This window comes from Oculina patagonica, chromosome 6 (genome assembly GCF_052425735.1).
Source record: "Oculina patagonica isolate OP01 chromosome 6, crgOcupat, whole genome shotgun sequence".
NCBI classification, from domain to species: Eukaryota; Metazoa; Cnidaria; class Anthozoa; order Scleractinia; family Oculinidae; genus Oculina; species Oculina patagonica.
In genome coordinates, this window is record NC_135763.1 from 16,096,815 (window position 1) to 16,114,611 (window position 17,797).

At 36.2% G+C, this 17,797-nt stretch overlaps 2 protein-coding genes across 2 annotated transcripts; one reads left to right on the forward strand and one right to left on the reverse strand.

The window, feature by feature from the left end:
* Positions 1–835: 835 nt before the first annotated feature.
* Positions 836–11,692, reverse strand: LOC144656908 (histone deacetylase 8-like). The gene is made up of 11 exons (XM_078517152.1): positions 11,537–11,692; positions 11,379–11,431; positions 8,853–8,989; positions 8,322–8,463; positions 7,592–7,704; positions 6,133–6,210; positions 5,265–5,373; positions 3,642–3,814; positions 2,350–2,444; positions 2,095–2,200; positions 836–1,251 (listed from the first exon to the last, which is right to left on the reverse strand). Exons 1-11 carry the CDS (start codon positions 11,660–11,662, stop codon positions 1,229–1,231), a joined length of 1,155 nt encoding a protein of 384 aa, XP_078373278.1. The 5' UTR covers positions 11,663–11,692; the 3' UTR covers positions 836–1,228.
* A 170-nt stretch (positions 11,693–11,862) lies between these two features.
* LOC144657896 (uncharacterized) lies at positions 11,863–15,021 on the forward strand. Its single transcript, XM_078518247.1, has 2 exons — positions 11,863–12,113; positions 12,695–15,021. Exons 1-2 carry the CDS (start codon positions 11,863–11,865, stop codon positions 12,801–12,803), a joined length of 360 nt encoding a protein of 119 aa, XP_078374373.1. The 3' UTR covers positions 12,804–15,021.
* Positions 15,022–17,797: the final 2,776 nt, after the last annotated feature.

The window sequence follows — 17,797 nt, forward strand, 5'->3', positions numbered from 1 at the left end:
TTATTATTGCACAAAGAAATTGAATTAGACAAACATATTTTTCATGCACATATGTATTTTTTAAGTATTTGTTTGAAATCAGTGATATTTTTTTACAATGGTGTAAATAAAATTTGTGCGTTGGGTAACTTTGAGGCCATTCAGTTTTTTTGTCTAGACTGTGTGCAAATGTCTTATCTTGCTTACTTTGTTTTTGAAAATAAATTTAGGATTCTACTGACTAGATATGAAATTCCCTGAGTTTTACCTAACTTTGAAGAGGTTTTCCCAAGACTTTTTGCTGGTCTATGGATATCTACATGTAACGTTCCAGAAGGCCTCCTCCCAGGCGGGAAATTTTTTTGAAGTTCCAATTTATAGCAAAGATAACCTTTTTCCCCTCAGTCTAAACCGAAAAATATCCCTCGTTTCCATGAAATAAATGACTACCTGGTATCTTTCCTTCCCCCTAAAACCTCTTAAGCTAAGGAAAGAAATGAAGGAATTCAAACTTGGCCACTGTGTAAATACACTGAATGTACACTTTCTTTAATTGCCTCCTCCAGTACCTTAATGTACTATACAAAGTGAATGACACTGGTATCACAAGCACTTGTTTAAATTCAAATTTTTTTTGGTACAATATTTTATAAAAAGGTTTTCAGGAACAAACATTGGCCACTATAATTATACAGCTGTACAATAAAAAATATTCATCAAATTCATATACAATTGTAGCTGCCAGACAATAACAAAGTGTTGACAAAATCCAAATAAATATATTCCTATAAAATATAAGTACAGTATATTTGTATTAATTCTTGTCCAAAATATTTTTTATTATTTTTCATTTTGGGAACATTTCAATCAATCACAAAATATAAAACAAGGCAAGCTATTAGCAATAGCATCTCAAAATAGGATAACAATTTCTTTCAAAAATTTGGCAAAATCTCATTCATTGCAAAATATGCGATTCTTTTAAGATTAACTTTGATAACATCTTGTAAATCATTCCTGTAAGTGATTTTTCAGCCTGAATCTCAGGGGTGAATCATGGCACAAGATGCGTTTAAATGGTCTGCAAGCCTTCTAATGAGGGCATCAAACCTTATTTTATAGTCTGTAAGTTATAAAGTCAGACCAGCTGACTGATCTTTACACTAACAAGACTTAACTTAAAATAATCATTTCAGATGCATCAAGCAAATAAGGAAAATGATGACATTCAACATCAAACGTAGCCTTGTCATCTAATCTTCTGTAGATTTTCTATAAAAAATGGATATACAAAAGTTAATGTGTGTTTAATTAGCTTCTTTATATGAAAATGCCTGAGACCCAATTTGTTACAATAACAGTGCACATGAAAAATAGGATGTTAAAACAATAAATTAAGAATAATCAATTTCTCACAATAGAATAAGCTGTTTTTATTTTTCTTAGATTGAACTGGACCTAGCTTGCGACAGAGACTATTATCAGTACAAGTGTAGCTGTTTCTAATAATTTACCTGTTGCGATTTAAATTTATCTTTTGCTCAAAAATCTTCAAACCAGTTGCTTAAGACAATGATAAATAAAAATCAACTGGTTTGAAAATTTAAAACAAGATAAATTTCAACCACATTATACCCAAACAATAGACTCTTTGGCAAGCAAGTGTCAGTTCAATCATGGCCTTTATGGTGGAGGCAAATTGAGAGAGGTCTGGGGTTGATTCAAGTATCCAGGCCATCATTGGCATCAACAGACTGAGAATGAATTATGGGAGGTGTAAAATGTGGTACTCTGGATGCAAAGTGGCATGGACCTCTGGTTTTGGCTCCTGAAGCTTGTCACAGGAAAGAAATGATGCAATCAAGTATGGTACCCAGGGAAGGAGGAAGGCCTGATAAGACTCATCAACACATTTGTCCGGTGAGAAATCTGACATGCAATGTGCAGTGTTAACTGATAATCCAACCACCAATGGGCCAGTGAGCCTCTCTATAGGCCAGTGAGGTGGAATTTTAATGCAGTTAAGTGTATGTCACAGCCCCAGGCACCTGGGCACCTAACCTTCACTTGCAATAGAAGCATTAATAATTTGAGGATTCATTGTCTTCAATGTACCTGATACAGTGTTGAGGAGATTCTTTAGATCTTCAGTGGTGTTCATATCATGTCTCCTCCCAGGTGGAATATCAAGCTGGTAGTCTGGTCCATAGGCCAGAAAATACTGCAAAACACAATTGATGTTAATGTTAATGGATTGTATTTTTGTCATATAGTCCAGGTTGATTGGCAAAATTCTAAACAGGCCACATGCAGACAATAAATTAAATTAAATTTGCATGCGAGAAAAAATAAGTACATGGCACTTATTACCTCATGTTCTGGGATGTCAAGTGATAATGGTTGATTAAGAGCCACACCAGTCAGATATGTCCAGCATTTTGCAGCATTCTTTGAATTATATCCACCTAAGATAAGCAATAAGCCAAGATAACATTATAGTCTCAGATTAATCGTCACAAATTAAGGCTTAGACTTGCTCCAAGTCGCTTGTTTCGTGTCGATAGAGTAACTTGAGTAAGTTCGCTTTGAAATCGCGCGCGAGTAACCGTGCGGAATTTGTTTGTCCGTGCGTCAAGGAATGGCTCGGAACGAGCGACTTGTGTCACTTGCAGGAAATCGATTCTGGGTGACGTTTTCGTGTGCATTGAGTTAGTTTCTTTTACCGTGTTGACGTCAGTTTTGTGCGCCGTCTGCTGTTGACGCGCGCTGTGGCGTGTGTAAAAATGGCGATTGTCTTTACTTTATTGTGGGAAATCATACTTGTGGCTTTTGATGGCTCTTTCATTTCTGTAAAATTGAAAAGGGACAGGAACAAAAAAAGATATCTGTGTTGTTCACACTGGTCTAACTGCCGATGTGAGAAGGAAACTAGTCTGCCAGAGAGGTAAAAATGCAACCTTGTCTCGTGGACAGAGCGAGCTATAAATTAAAGTTGGCGAGCACAGTGCGCTCAGTAAAGCGCGCGCAATAATATGATTGACAGAATCTCGATGGCGTCACTGGTGGAAAAATCTACCGGTGACACCACATTTCAGAATTGGCGAGACAAGTCGCTCGTGCACGCCCTCCGTTTCCATATACGTGTACTACGAATCAAACGAGCGACTTGGAGCAAGTCTAATTAAGGCTGAGTCTTAGCCTTAATCATTTTGTGAAAAATCTGTGATGGACACCATGCACAATACATGCAACGTGTGCAAAGGTTTCCCTTTTGCTGTGGGTCTGTTCAGTTATGTCTATCACAAATGTCAAAATGTGGTAATTTAAGAACTTCCAGTGACTGTGACCCTCTCGCATAGCAGCTCATGATCATGGGCAGCCACATCTTTTTCTTACCAGGGCAGGTATTTTTTGCAGGTTGCAGGTCGGAAAATTGACTTTTGAGTTTTGTTTGCACTCTGGTAAGCCTGAATAGCACTCCAGTTAGCCAAAACAAGCTCAGGATGCAACTTGTATTTGGATACCACATCCAGAAAGACATTGAACCCTTTTGAAAAATGTTCAATAAATTGAGACCAATTAACTACATTTGGTCTATATTTAAATAGTTGATAAAATTAACGCTCCATGAATGGTCAAACTAAAAAGAACATTTCACCCACCTCCTCCAAGCAATAACAATGGCAGGTTCCATTCCATCAAGTACCTGACACACTCTCCAATGCCATGTTGGGTAAGATTAAAAGATGCCATAGGATCACCAGCTAGCGTATCCACCCCACACTGACAAACAACCACACTTGGCTTAAACCTCTTTCTGACCTCTGACATCACTCTGTAACAAAATTGAAAGCATTTTTTAAAGCATAACCAAATTCCTCAGGAAAATACTATGTATCTTTTGGCCAAGGGTTATCTCCAACAAAGATCTGATTGCCCAATGTCACCAAGAGAACATGAGAACTATCATAAGAAGGAGGTGTTGGAGCTGGGTAGGACATGTGCTGAGAATGGAAGGGAAAGCTATTCCAAGAACAGCACTTCATTGGACACCTGAAGGCAAAAAATCTCGATGATTTGGTAAGTGCAGAATGCAATATGGAACAATTGAAAGTATGATGTTTTATATATGTTCGTGTTTATTTGCTTTATTTTACTTTCGGAAAAACTGTTCACAGGCTACTTGTATTCTTTCCCAGGTGTTCCTTACGCTAATCTTTGCAAACGTAACAGGACACTTTTGTTCGTTTGTAACAAAATACTTTTGTCTTCCTTGAAAATGCGATAACATGAAACTTTTGTTTTTTTGTTTGTTTTACAGCGGCATCGATGACATTTGTTTAATTTAATTAAGTTACGGTTTAGACTGCAAGAAAGACGATTCTCAAAAACTAAAGAAACAAATCTAATCAAAAAACATATTTTTCGACAAGTTTTTTAAAACGCAGTACAGCTAGGATATTTGTTTCCTGGTTATCAGGTGTTCACGCCGAAAATCCCGGTGCAAGTTTTTGCATACCTAATTACGAAAGCGCTGTGAAAGTCTCAAAATCTAATTTAATTAATTTGCGGTTTTTACTTGGCCAAGAAGTCTGCATGAAGCCTACTGCAAACACGCAATACAAGCGATGTTCATGATAGTTCCAGAAAACAACGTAGACTAATCTGCGCATGCGTTTGGTGTAAATTACGTTGAGTAGTACCACAAGGAGAGCAAAGGGTTTTCTGAAACAAATATATACGTTTGAGATCTTCATATGAAAGTAACGTAGATGTGCTCCAGGTTTTACCTAGGGGTACGGTCAGGTGCTCCCCACCCCCACCCCTCCTCAGGAATAATTAATTAATTGATATTAATTAATTAATTGATGATTAAAAGTTTACACCGCGTTAGCGGCTTAGTGGTTTAGGGGTTAAGCAGACGCCAACCCACCAAACCATCACAATAGTGCATTCTGCACTAAAAACAGTGCAGACGACCAAAAACAATTTGGAGATGGTCGGTAGAAACTGAACTGAAAACCCTAAGCTACACACCTGGTGAGACATTAAGAAGAAAGCTTGTGACAGGCATGTGTGGAGAAACTTTGTCGCTGCCCTTAGCGCCGTTGGCGTAAAGGCAATAAGTAAGTTTAAAGCATAACAATCATTGACAATAAACACAATTCATTTTTGGGAAATCCTTACTACCATGTTTGTTAAATACTGTTTCTTTTAACTGGACGATTTTCCAGAAGATTTCTGGATGGCAATCTGGCAAAGACCCTCAGATCACAAGTACCAACCTCGAAAAGATTTTTATAAAAGGCTTGTCAGTGATTCCGTCCTTCAGTGGTACGTTGACTGAGTAATACTTTCCTTTGCCAAAACCCACATCCTCACATGATCCTGTACCTACAGTGTAAACAGAGTTGAACCTTTGGTTTTTATCACTTCCAATCTACATTGTATTTGATTTTGGATTTGAACTTTAGTCTACCTCAACCCTACAAGTCAAGACCATTTTAGTCACCATGGCGACTTAAATTTTGGAGCTGGCGACTATATTGGAACCAAAGTCCTCAGCCTGGCGACTAAAATTGAGAAGAAGGATTGAAAGCATGAGCTTAATTTAGCGACTAAAATTTCTCACTGGCGATCAAACCTGAGCCGATGGTGGCCAAATGGCCACTAAGGAAAAAATTAACTTGGAGGGTTGTACCTACAGAACAGTTATCACATATTTAAGGACGACTACTACAATTGAGTCTGGAAGGGTTAAAGCAGGGCTAAAAAAGTGCTGTCTGGTAGTCTTGGACAAGTACAAATGTGGGATTTTTGTTCCGCGGAAGTATCTTTCATTCCCACTTGCCTGATGGATAAGGGGCCCAGGCAAGTCATCGGCCAACTTAATGGAAAAATAATAACAACAACAACAACAACAAGACAACTAATGCAAGTATCCACCTGCCAAAATGCGCAAAATTAAAGAGCTGCTTATCCTAATGCGAAGCTGGTATTCAAGCTTTTTTCCCGAGTTCTGTTAAAGCCCTTTTGGATAACCCAGAGTTTACAAGTGTAATCAATAACTGAACCTTACTTTTAGCTGGCAGATGTAGTCACTGTGACAAAAAGAATAACAAGAAAAACAAAGAAAAAAAGACAACATATTACCTGGAAAAAATCCTGGGGAATATTTATGAAATGACACTGACATCACTTTTGAAGTAAAAGAAAATGCATCCTCGACTCCTGGAAATAATATTCAGTATTAGTATGACTGTATAAACTTGCTCCTAAACTACTGTTAAAACTAGTGTATAAGCTGCACCTTTTTGCTGAACTTTTGGGCTAAAAATTGTGGGTGCACCTCATGTACGAGTGCGGCTTATACACTAATTTTTACGGTACATGGTACAAATTAAAGTGTATATGACATGAAAAATATTTTCTGCTAATTTGAAAGGCCTTTCGAAATACAGAAGAATGGCGTTTTTCTTTTCGAAATATCCTTTTTCGTTTCAGAGATATTGACGTTTTTGTATTATGCAAATTAGATCAGTGATGACGTCACAAGATTTGACTCTAAAAATGGTAAAATACTCAATAAACAATATCTCTAAAACTATTAAAGCAGTGTTCTTGGAACTTGGCACCACAAATGTGCATCACAAAAGAAACAAAATGTTACTCTTAGGGCTGTTGCCATGACAACAGTTTTGCCGCTGGTGCTGTCTCAATAAAAACTGAAATTCCCAGTTTTTGTCTTAAACCAAGAACCATCTAGCTCAGCCAAACCAATGGTGGGAATTAAGGCAATATGGGAACTATGTCTGTTCTAAGCAGGACCCTTTGTCTCACTTTAGAGGTCAGATATGGAGATATTTGTATTTTTGACAGAGAGAGACTGGAGCTGAAAGAGTTGCTATGGCAACAATACGTAGGGTGTCATTTTGTTCCTTTTGTGATGCACATTTGTGGTGCCAAGTTTCAAGAACACTGCTTCAATAGTTTTAGAGATATTGTTTATTCAGTATTTTACCATTTTTAGAGTCAAATCTTGTGACGTCATCACTGATCTAATTTGCATAATACAAAAACGTCAATATCTCTGAAACGAAAAAAGATATTTCGAAAAGAAAAACGCCATTCTTCTGTATTTCGAAATGCCTTTCAAATAAGCAGAAAATATTTTTCATGTCATATACACTTTAAGGAAGAGGGTTTTTTAACTGTGTTATGCGTTATTGTAACCAATACAATTTCTTCTTGTCAACAGTTTTTTGTCTCAGCCTGGATAGAATGTCTTGCGTATTGGTGAACATAAACCTATATAAACCTATGTTTGCATGTGGTTAGTGAGATTGAAATTAAAAAAAATATATATCATTTGATAAAAAATTAGGACATCTGTCATGGCTGTCTTTAATTTGCTGCTGGAGTTTAAGATAGGGCAGCTAGTAGGATGAAGGGTGACCAGATTTATCTTGAGGCTTAGCATGAGGTGCAAATTTTATTGGGCTTTTGAGGATGCTTTTAGTTTAACACCCTGTAGTAGCCTGATGAAATCCCCCTCACAAATTTGAAATAAAACCCTTAATGAAAGGCAAAAGACAGATTATTATATACAAACCATCTCCATGATGAAGATCAATGTCAACATAGAGAACCCTGTCAAACTTCTCACGCAACTTCAAAATCCCCAAGACAATGTCATTGACATAGCAGAATCCAGCTGCTTCATCCCTAACAACAACAAAAACAACAAAATTGGTTGTTAACTGCTACATAGACATGTACCCAGTATTTATAAGTGCATGATGCAGGCATGTAAAGTATGGAGGGGGTAGAGCTTTATAGATGATGCCTATCATGCTAGACAACAAATAATTAGCATCATGGGATAGATTACAGGAATGGAAAAAATCCATAATTTTTAAAATTATCACGGAAAGTTTAGCTCTTTTCAAAATAATTAGTTGTGACCTTTCTTATGCTTGAACTCAAGAGTTTTAAGGACTAGATAACCATTGAACAAGAATGTTTTTTTTTTTTAATTCTGAGCAAACAAGAGAAAACTCTTAAAAACTCCTAAGAAAAATGTGATCCAGACTAAATTTGATAAGAGCTAATGATAGTCACCCAGGGTACCTTGGAGATTCATCAGACCAAATGAGGGCAAGAGTTTCAACTCTTGTCAATTTATGTTTGTTACTGTCTGTACATTTTGCAGTAGTGCCTCACATGCAACATTTTGTCAATGAGCTGTTTAAGACCTACGTAGCTCAGGCTTAAGGAAAATTGTGACGTTGTGGACTTTGAAAAAGATAGGAATAAAAAGGTTCCACTGTGGGACTATATACCTCTGGGCGTGGTGCCAGCCTCCCTGCCAGTTGATTGCTATAGAACATTCCCTTTTGTTCAACATCTCAGCAGCAGTCAGTGTGCCCCCAGCCACAGCAGACATGCAATCAAACAAGTCATCAAACACTGGGCAATCAAAGCCTGCAGCAAAGCACAAAGTTACCATTATTATGATTCACAATGCAACAAAGAAGGATGCAAAATAGGCATGTACTATGTAACATTAAAGTAACATTAATTAATTAATGTTAATTATTAATTATTAATTAATTAAGTTACATTAATGTAACATTAAAGAAATATGAAACATGTTTTGAGTTGAAGAAACATGGGAAAATGTTTTCTATTTCTTTTAGAAAATACTGCAAGGGAAAGAAGAAACAACCCCACATTTATTGAGAATATCAAAAAGTAAATTTATTTCTCTAAGCTTGCATGATTTTATATGGCAGTCAAAGCTTTTTTTATCTTTTGAACAACCAGGCCCGGTTTACTACTACTACATAACAATGTAATGCTAGTTAACATACCCAAACCATACTCAGAAGCCAATTGCTCTACTTCCTCACAATCTTCATCATTTGTCATCTGTTCTAGGCATTCAATGAAGTCCAAAGAATGAAATGCAGAAAGTTCTTGGACTGAGGCTCTTCTTGGTTTAACAACTCTGTTTGAAACAAGTTATATTCACTTTTTCTCTCAAGGGATAAAACAAATAACAAACGCACAATGTTTTGACACTGTCATGGCATCATTGTCAAGTGACCAGGCATAACTAAATATTGATAATCAATGACATCAATTGGGAAACAATGAGTAATCAATGGGTAATCAGTTGATTAGTCATTGATTATTGGCGATAATCAAGGAGTAATGGAAGCCCAAAAATTTTGTGGTCTATTGATTACTCATTGATGTAATTGATTACCTATCGATGATATTGGTTAATCATTGATGACCCATCAATTACTCATCGACTATTGACCATTTACTTTTTTTACGATCCCATAATACACCTTGTTTACCCCCCAAAATTTTTGTATAAGCATTGTTTTCAATTTCTCTTGGGACGATTGTACATCATTGTAAATCACAAGAGAAATTGAAAACAATGCTAATGCTAAAATTTTGGGGGGTAAACAAGGTGTATATGGGAACGGTGAAAACAGCAAATATTTATACACAGACAATATGATTTATTTAAAGGTGGCTGAATACAGTTTTCATGTGGCTCAAAGGCGCGCGCTACAATTTTCTGCTTGACGTCATTATTGCTCGCGCGGGCTAAAATGGCGCTAGCAACTCTAAACGGAAATGAAACGAATTTGATTCACTTCGGAGGTCGTAAAAGCCAGATTTTGATACATTTTTTTTGAAAACCTACCGTACAACCTATTATGAAACTTTCACAATTAAATTTAAGGGGTGAACCACGTCCACAGTCAAAATTTTGAAAAAGTTTGTAAGACAGATTAAAAATCGGCAAAAAATCACATTTTCCTATTTTGCGAAAAATCTGTCTTACAGATTTTTGCGTGAATGATAAATCAAAGCCAATTTCTTATTTCTGAAATTTTGAGGTAGAGTCGTACGGGTAAAAAACGCTGTTTAAACTACTAGTGCCAGGCCCCTCTTAAGCACTCAGCCATTCATTTAAGCCGTTGATCAGCATTTTTATTTAACAAATATCGCATTAGATGGTTTAAGGATGTAACAAATAGTGACAAGAGAAAGACAAAACTTTTCTGGAGATTGTACAAGAGAGTTAAAGGTTGGACTAATTTGCCCTCTCAAAACTGTATTAAGCCACCTTAATTAGAAAATGGACCTTGTGACACACAATTCAGAGACTGTATTCATGTTCTTAATTTCAATTTTAAATCACTTGCCCAGTGACTCCCTGAATTGTGTTCCACTCAGTCCAATATATAATAGACCTTTTCACAGTTTGATGCCCTCTTGGTGGGAGGCAAACACTGCAAAAGTTACAGTAAATGATATAATATAACAATATATAATATATGATGTATACAGCAATTCCTAGGAATTACAAGGTGGAGATACCTAGCAAAAGATTTTTTTGATCAAATTTGAAGGACACAGCAATGCTAGGAAGCCAAAAATCTCATTTTTAGTTTTTCGTACAAATGTTTATATTTTTCCACGCAAACGATGGCTTGGATTTCAGACAAATGAATGTGAAAATGAAAAAAAATGTTGGAGCTTTCCTTTTGACACTACATTCCCCAATTTTGATCAATAAACTCTTTTACCCTGTATCTCGAGTTTGTAATTCAAAAATATTTCAGAAATAGTATTCCATTAATTATTCGAAGAAATTTTAATTGGACACCATATTGTCTCACCCTAACTAGCTATGTAGAATTGTAGTTGAAAAAATCCAAAACAAGAATCTTCAGTAGGATTACATTAGTTCTTTTTGCCAGAGAAAATTATTGTCGTGGTTGGATTTCATGGCTGTAACTGAGCTGCTCAAAACTTGTAAAGAGCTAGCTGCCATTGATATAATAAGACAAGTATAATAAAACTAATCATAATAATTATTTCAGCTTTTGGCATGTGCATGTAGTTTGCACTGTAAATCATCTTTAAAGTTGAGGTTTGGATAAAGTTTAATTTAGTTAAAATCTACAAGCAGTTAAGCCTAACCTTATTTAACGAAAAAATAACTTGAATAGTATCAAAATTAAACTTACACGAAGACCTGCTTTTGAACAGGTATCAAATAAATAATTTGTTGAAATGCATTTTTGGATTAAGTAGATTTGTTGCAATCAAAAAAGCAGTCAGTAGATTTAACATGCTTGAAATCCTAAAAATTTGCATGAAGTCAACCATTTTAAGGACAAAATGACCCACTGGCCACTAAAAGTCGAATGTAAATTTAATAAAAGCAGGCTAAAGGCACACGATTGAGCAAATTGCAAAATTATTGATAGGCCATGTTTGGTTTCCCGTTTGTAATAGATTAATATTTTGCGGTTAAGAAAAACGACCGTAGTTTAGGATTCCATAAAGAGAAGCTACATAATTACCTAGCATTTTCCAAAAGTCCATAGGCTTTAATCAGTGTATGGGTTAACGACGCCTACAAAAAGAATTACGAAGATCAAAGATTACCGGTGCTAACGAAAACACATCTCGGCAAAATATAACCAAAAGAATGCTGTTGAAATAAAAAAAACTCACTCACCCGGTTAGGGACTTTAGGAAGATTATCACACAGTTTTACGAGTTCGTCTGAGTGTATAAATACCACCGTTGTGGGGACCTTTTTAGCCCTTTTGACAGTGAGTCCGCCATTTTCTCTCAACGCCATCTTCAAACTTGCGCGGGAAAATACTGGACAATAGAAGTCAAAACAACTAACAGGTAGGGGTGGGTAGAGTGGAATTGTCATATGTACGTTTTTAATCCAAGATGAACATTAAACCGAGATTTAAGGCTTAGATTAGTCATACAATACTATAAAAGTATTATTCTCACTCTAAATGTAAAAGAATTTGAAGATTAGATTTAATGCCACCTAAAGAACAAAAACTTACCCCTCCCCAGAAATTTGCTTGGTATGTATCGCAATGCATTGTGGAGATTGTCACACGTTTCAGTCATCAGCTGAACGTGAAATGCATCAATGCTGAGTTTCAATGGCGTCTTTGTGTTGAGTTGTTTGGTCGTGTTATGTTCAAAAGCTTAGAATTTAACACTTTTTCTGAGAGAAAACCTCAAACTATTCTTCTGCTAATGCAGACAACAACTTTCTATTCGCGGTAAGTTGAGTTTATTGGTCAAATTAATGTTGTGTATTGGAATACAAAAATGCATGGCGGTCACGTTCGATTTGGCCTGACAGCCAGAAAGTGAGCATTGAATGGCCATTTCATTCGACGAAAACGAACTCTAGGCACTTTTAAATGTTTGTGTTGCAAGGTTTGTAACGTTAGCTTGAATTGATCTGGTTTATATTAATTCTGCGCTTAGTTTTTCGCGAAAATCGAGGTGCCCGCTTTCCCGATGGAGCGCCTCCCCTACTGTACGAAGACTCAAGAGGGTTTCCTCCCTAAATTCACCAAATTGTGTTATTCCAATAAACAAAATTGTTAGTAATAACGATTTTACTCCCTTTGCGTCTCTCCAGGTGCGACGAGGAAGGGTTTTGGAAAGAATCGAGCGTCGTCCCGTGATCCCGGCCACAAAATTCTGAGGTGAGACAATCGCTTGACGACACTCGTGGATTTGCAATGAACAAATAAGCTTAATAAGTATTGACGCTTTCTTCTTTTTTGTTCCCGTTTCCAAGAGATTCTGACATTCGTTGCAGCTGATCCAATTGCTTTCTCTTTTTCCCCAGGATAGTTGAAGAACGAAACGGAAAGATGAAGGACGGAGCGCCTGTGACAGAGCGGTTACATTTGGAGAAAGCACGATGCTTCCAACCTTGGATTGCTGATCATACATAGCTTCAAAAAGGTAATATATTTTAAGATGGGATTACAGTTACATTTCCTACAATTTGGGTACAATGAACGATGTCATATCAACCAAATATCACTAGAACTAAATAAAGAGCACTGACCCAGAGCAATGACAGCCTTAGGTTTCTGAAAATGCATCAGTTGTTCACCTGTCAATCATTCTCCTGGTAAAAATTAACAGAAAACTTACAGTACTGCACATCACAGTGCTCTGCTGTACCAAATTCATAGGAGAATGCATTAAAAGTAATTGAAAAACAATCAATAACTCCCTGAAATGTAAGATAAGTGATTCAGAATAGCCCTTATGCATGGATTCTTAAACGTTGTTATGTTTATTTGATTTATTTGTTTCAGTCATTTGCTCGGCCCCACAAGCCTTTGTGCTATAAATACACCAAGGGTAAATAAAGGTTATTATTATTATTATTATTATTATTATTATTATTATTATTACAAGTGAAACCGGTAAAAAAAATATATAGTTATATATCCCATAGAAAACAGGTAAATGTGAAAATAGATTAGTGTGTATCAATCAGTTCAATCTGCAGCTTACTTTCATAAGCAAATGCCTACATTGTGCGGTTCCAGAAAATATCCATACCCACCCCAAGGATGGTCATTGGAAATTCCGAGGGGGATGGGGGTCTCAATAGCACAAATTTTTAAAAGAAAGTATGAAGCTAAACTGGAAATCCCAGGGGGTGGGAGGGTCCAAAACAAATAACCATCCTTGGGGGAAGTATGATATTTTTTGGAACCACACCCTCTGGAACCAAGCCTGTGCTGCAAAAAAACTTGACACATTAACTTGACCTGGAGTACAATTTATGGTCTGCGATAATAATTATGTAAATTCTCTGTTATTTCATTATTTTTACATGTTTTTATTGAAACAAAATTTTTTTGCCATGAACCTCAGAATGGTTTTAAAACTTACATGTAATCAAGTGTCAGTATTTACATGTAGCCTTATTGGGTTCTGGGATGTTCATATTATATAAAAAGCCATAAATGTCACTAAAGTATATTCAGGTTTAAACTGGCAACATGTAGGAATCAATCATGTGACAATTTTATTACATTGACACTGTATTTTTGAGTTCATTTTGACTAACAGGAATTCCCTTGCAAAGTCTTCAAGTCACCTGTAAATAGAAACAAAACAAACAAAAAACTATTTTTTTTATGAAATTGCTATTTTCCAGCATGCAGACTGTATATTAAAATTAAATGGCCTTTTTCAGTGTGTGAAAAAACTGGCTGCTTTTATGTTGGGCCAGTGGATCAGTAGCACTTTCTTGTCTGACACTTGCAGAACTAAATTTAGCTCTTTTTTCTTTGTTAATTCATCCTTATTTGTTAAAGCATACAGTATAACATATATTTAATTAGTAACAAAATACAGTCAAACATGATCTAGTTAATATTTAACCCAATCCCAAGATGTTTTCAATGATAAGTAACTTGACTATATTGCGATGACGGTGTTTCGTCAAATTTTCTTGCGATGAAGCGGTGTTTGTGTAATATTGTTGTGGTGTTGCGGTGTTCAGGGTACCCCCATGTCCCCCTCATTGCTAGAATTGACTGTCACATAACTATGTGTAAAACTAAGAGATCAACAACTACCTGAACTTGTTACAATCCATAGTTTAACTCACTGAACAGTAATCCAGAATGTCCTGTCAAAACATTAGGCATTCTATTAGTCCCAAAAATTACCTGTATACCACAAAATGTAAAGGAAACGTAAATCTATGTTTACCAATACAATGAAACATCATGGGAAGAACAAATTTTAAGTTAAGAAATGGTCTCATTTATTAAACATGCCCAAAGAGGCATTCCAAAACGCGAGTAGCACTGTTCAATTGAATTCTAGATTAGCTACCAGGTTGACTGCAAGTAGTCTCTAGTCTAGCTTAAGAAAAAAAGAGATCACACTGAGCTGAAATGTTTTTTCCAATTTCAAAGGTATCGCATCAAATTCTCCTGACATAATTTTTCTTTGCGGCCTAAAATGGCCACTTGGTCAATATTTTGAGGAACATTTCCTCACTTATAAATAATGAAAGGATACAATTCTTATTAATTTGAAAAACAGTAGCTTAAAATTCAGATGACGAACATAAATAACAGTTGCATGCCTCGACGAAATGACTGCCATTTAATACTATCGCCTCGTTCTCACTATCTATTTTTTTTACGCCTAGCCCGGCTTAAATTCCAGTGAGCTAAGTTGATAATCATGATAAACGTCAAAGAAATAAGCTTTAACCAGTCTAAAAAAATCATTGTTCAATGAGAAACACTCACCTCAGGTCCCTGTATAAAGTTTCTGTTACCCACGTTTTCGTACATTTCTACTCATTCCATATTCTTCTTTATCGGGAATACAAATAAAGGAAGTGTACCCGGGGACTCGTTTTGATGGCGTCAAGAAGGAAAAACATGGACAAAACTGTCCTCTATAACTCAAAAATAGATTCCCTATTCTTGTTGTCATAGTCACCATTTTGAAAATCCTCTTGTAATAAGCCCACAACACAGACCACGGGGAATCCGCTGGGGTGACCCCCAGCAGGGGGAGGGAGAGAGGCAGCTTTTTAACTTCTCCCCAGGCCCACTCCTTTCGTCTGAAAGAAATTACATCCATCCTCGCCAAAAGCAATTGAAATGAGAAGATTCTGACAACGCCATCATTAAGAGCATAAACTCTTCCCTTTGGCAAAATTTTCTTTTATTCCTACTGCAAATGGTCGTTGAGTAGGAAGCCAACAAACTTTTCAGTTGTATTTTCTACTGCCGTACTTTTTTAGGAAAAAGTAATAATGGCCATTTTTAAAAACACTATTTAAATAGCTACAACTTGGCTTAAAAAAATCCTAAGAGAGAGATACAAGTAAAGTTTTCAAGCGAATTTAAAAATGCGGTCCGTTCTGGTCACGTGACCGATGACGTCATAACAATAAAAATGATAAAAATGCACTTAACATATAAATACAGTAAAAACCCACGTATTAGAACCTAGTTTTTTTCAAGTTAGCCTAAACAGGTTCTTATATAAATGGTATTTAGGGTAAAATTAGGCTAACAAGGTTCCTCATTAGGTTCTTAACTTTTGTTCAAGAAATAAAGTAGAATTTTTTAATGATCTGGTCTTTAATGTCTAATAACAGTATTCTTGGAGGCTTCGGTAAGCAAAATACTATACTATATTAATCTGATTCTGTTAAAATCAAACCTATACTGTAACCTTCACTATAATTCCCAAATAAATCTTGTATACAAAACAACATAACATGATAAAATGTCAACGTTCCTCTTTAAAAACAGACTGTGTTATAAATATATTTTTGAGAAGATTTTTTAATTCTATATTTTTGAGAAGATTATTATTTTTTTTTTTTTGAAAATAAGAACCTGTTTTAGAACGCCTAAAATGGTTCTTATGTGAAGGGTGCTTAAAAATGAAATTTTAGCCTAACAGGTTCTTAAATGTTAGGTTCTTATACGCGGGTTTTTACTGTATCTAACCACATGTAATTTGTTGCTTCCTCACATTTAATGCAACGCCAGATACGCACTTGTACGCAGACTCCCACTTTTTGAAAATTGTACATAGCTCCTTTAATATTCATATTTTGTTCGGTACCCGGGCAGTCTGAAATGCCTCACACCAATGTGCTTCAAACTGCAATGACTGCTTTTTCAGTAACAAAATCTTCGTCACAGTGAGCTAAAACGAACATCAGGGCAATGTCCCGTGACTAATGACAACATCGCTCTACGTCTTATACAAGAAGTGGTTATTTTTAGGAGTTATTTCTATACGACGTAGTAGTCCTGCTGGCTTCAAACTGATCAAGTTATTTGGCATTGACAATTTTTCAGCTGCAAAGGATTTTGGGAAGGTTTTTATTATAATTATATATTGTTTTTATTATTTTTATTATTAATATTATTATCAATGTCAATCATGTCTCCATGGTAACCAAAAAACTTCAATTTCAGGTGAAATTTTTACCATTCATTAGTTATTAAGGTTGGCCAAAAAGTAAATCACTTATTCTGCAGATATAAATACAAGGAACATCTTCTGAAAAAACTGAAGTCAATAGCTCAAAACTTCTTGCAAATATTTGCTGGAGCAGTTCCCTTGTCATGAAAAACACTAGTTTTGAGAAATTCTAGTTAAAAGTTTCAAACGTCAAAGAACAAAATTCTTTCATCAACATCATTAGAAACACTGTAGTTTTTTGGCAAGATGCTGTCTTAAGAAGTAAATACAAACAAAACTGTGACATGTGAGACATTGACATGTCCATTTGCTGCATGAGAAGGCACCAGCCTCATATGTGGTCCCTTCCCAATCCTCTCAGCGACCCTCTTTGTTGCTCGTCTTTTTTCTTTTGAATAGCTCTGATGATCTTTTTTCAGCTTTCTTTACTCTTTGAATGTCCAGAAAGTTCCATAACTCTGTGCTTGGCTTTTGGACCAGAGCAGAAATGCAATGTTGCAGAGATCCCTGGCATTTCTACATGCCTTCTTAGGGCTTGGGACTAATGGTAGCCACCTTTACGATACCCACAAAATGGTTTGTTCATTTTTGCCAGCAAAGCGCTGGCAGAGTTCAGTCCAGATCCTACTCCTGTTCATTGCTTTTCCTTGTTGCGTGGTTGGGAGACTCTAGCTGAGGCACAGTGTTCCCTCCTTCAGTTCCAGTTCCGTCAAAAGTTCCTTTAAGAAGTCTTCCATTTTCCACTCCTGGTGGCACGGTGGTCGGTAACTAAGGAAATTTCTCCCGTTTGTGCGGGCTCATTAATATGCAGCGGAACTTCTCCAAAGACGTGTGTGGGCTCATTAGTATGCAGCGGAATTCCCCATGAGCTCTCAAGAGCAAACAAAAATGGCGGACGAAGTGGAGCAAGGAAATCTAGATTTAAAGGCTAATCATGGTAGTTCTGAGCGAA

Coding starts and splice junctions, on each gene's coding strand:
- LOC144656908 (XM_078517152.1), bottom strand. CDS start 11,662: ATGGCGTTGAGAGAAAATGGCGGACTCACTGTCAAAAGGGCTAAAAAG. Junction 8,464..8,852: donor GGCTTCTGAGTATGGTTTGG/GTATGTTAACTA, acceptor GCTTTGCTGCAG/GCTTTGATTGCCCAGTGTTT. Junction 2,445..3,641: donor ATTGTTATTGCTTGGAGGAG/GTGGGTGAAATG, acceptor TGCTTATCTTAG/GTGGATATAATTCAAAGAAT.
- LOC144657896 (XM_078518247.1), top strand. CDS start 11,863: ATGCCACCTAAAGAACAAAAACTTACCCCTCCCCAGAAATTTGCTTGG. Junction 12,114..12,694: donor ACAACAACTTTCTATTCGCG/GTAAGTTGAGTT, acceptor CTTTTTCCCCAG/GATAGTTGAAGAACGAAACG.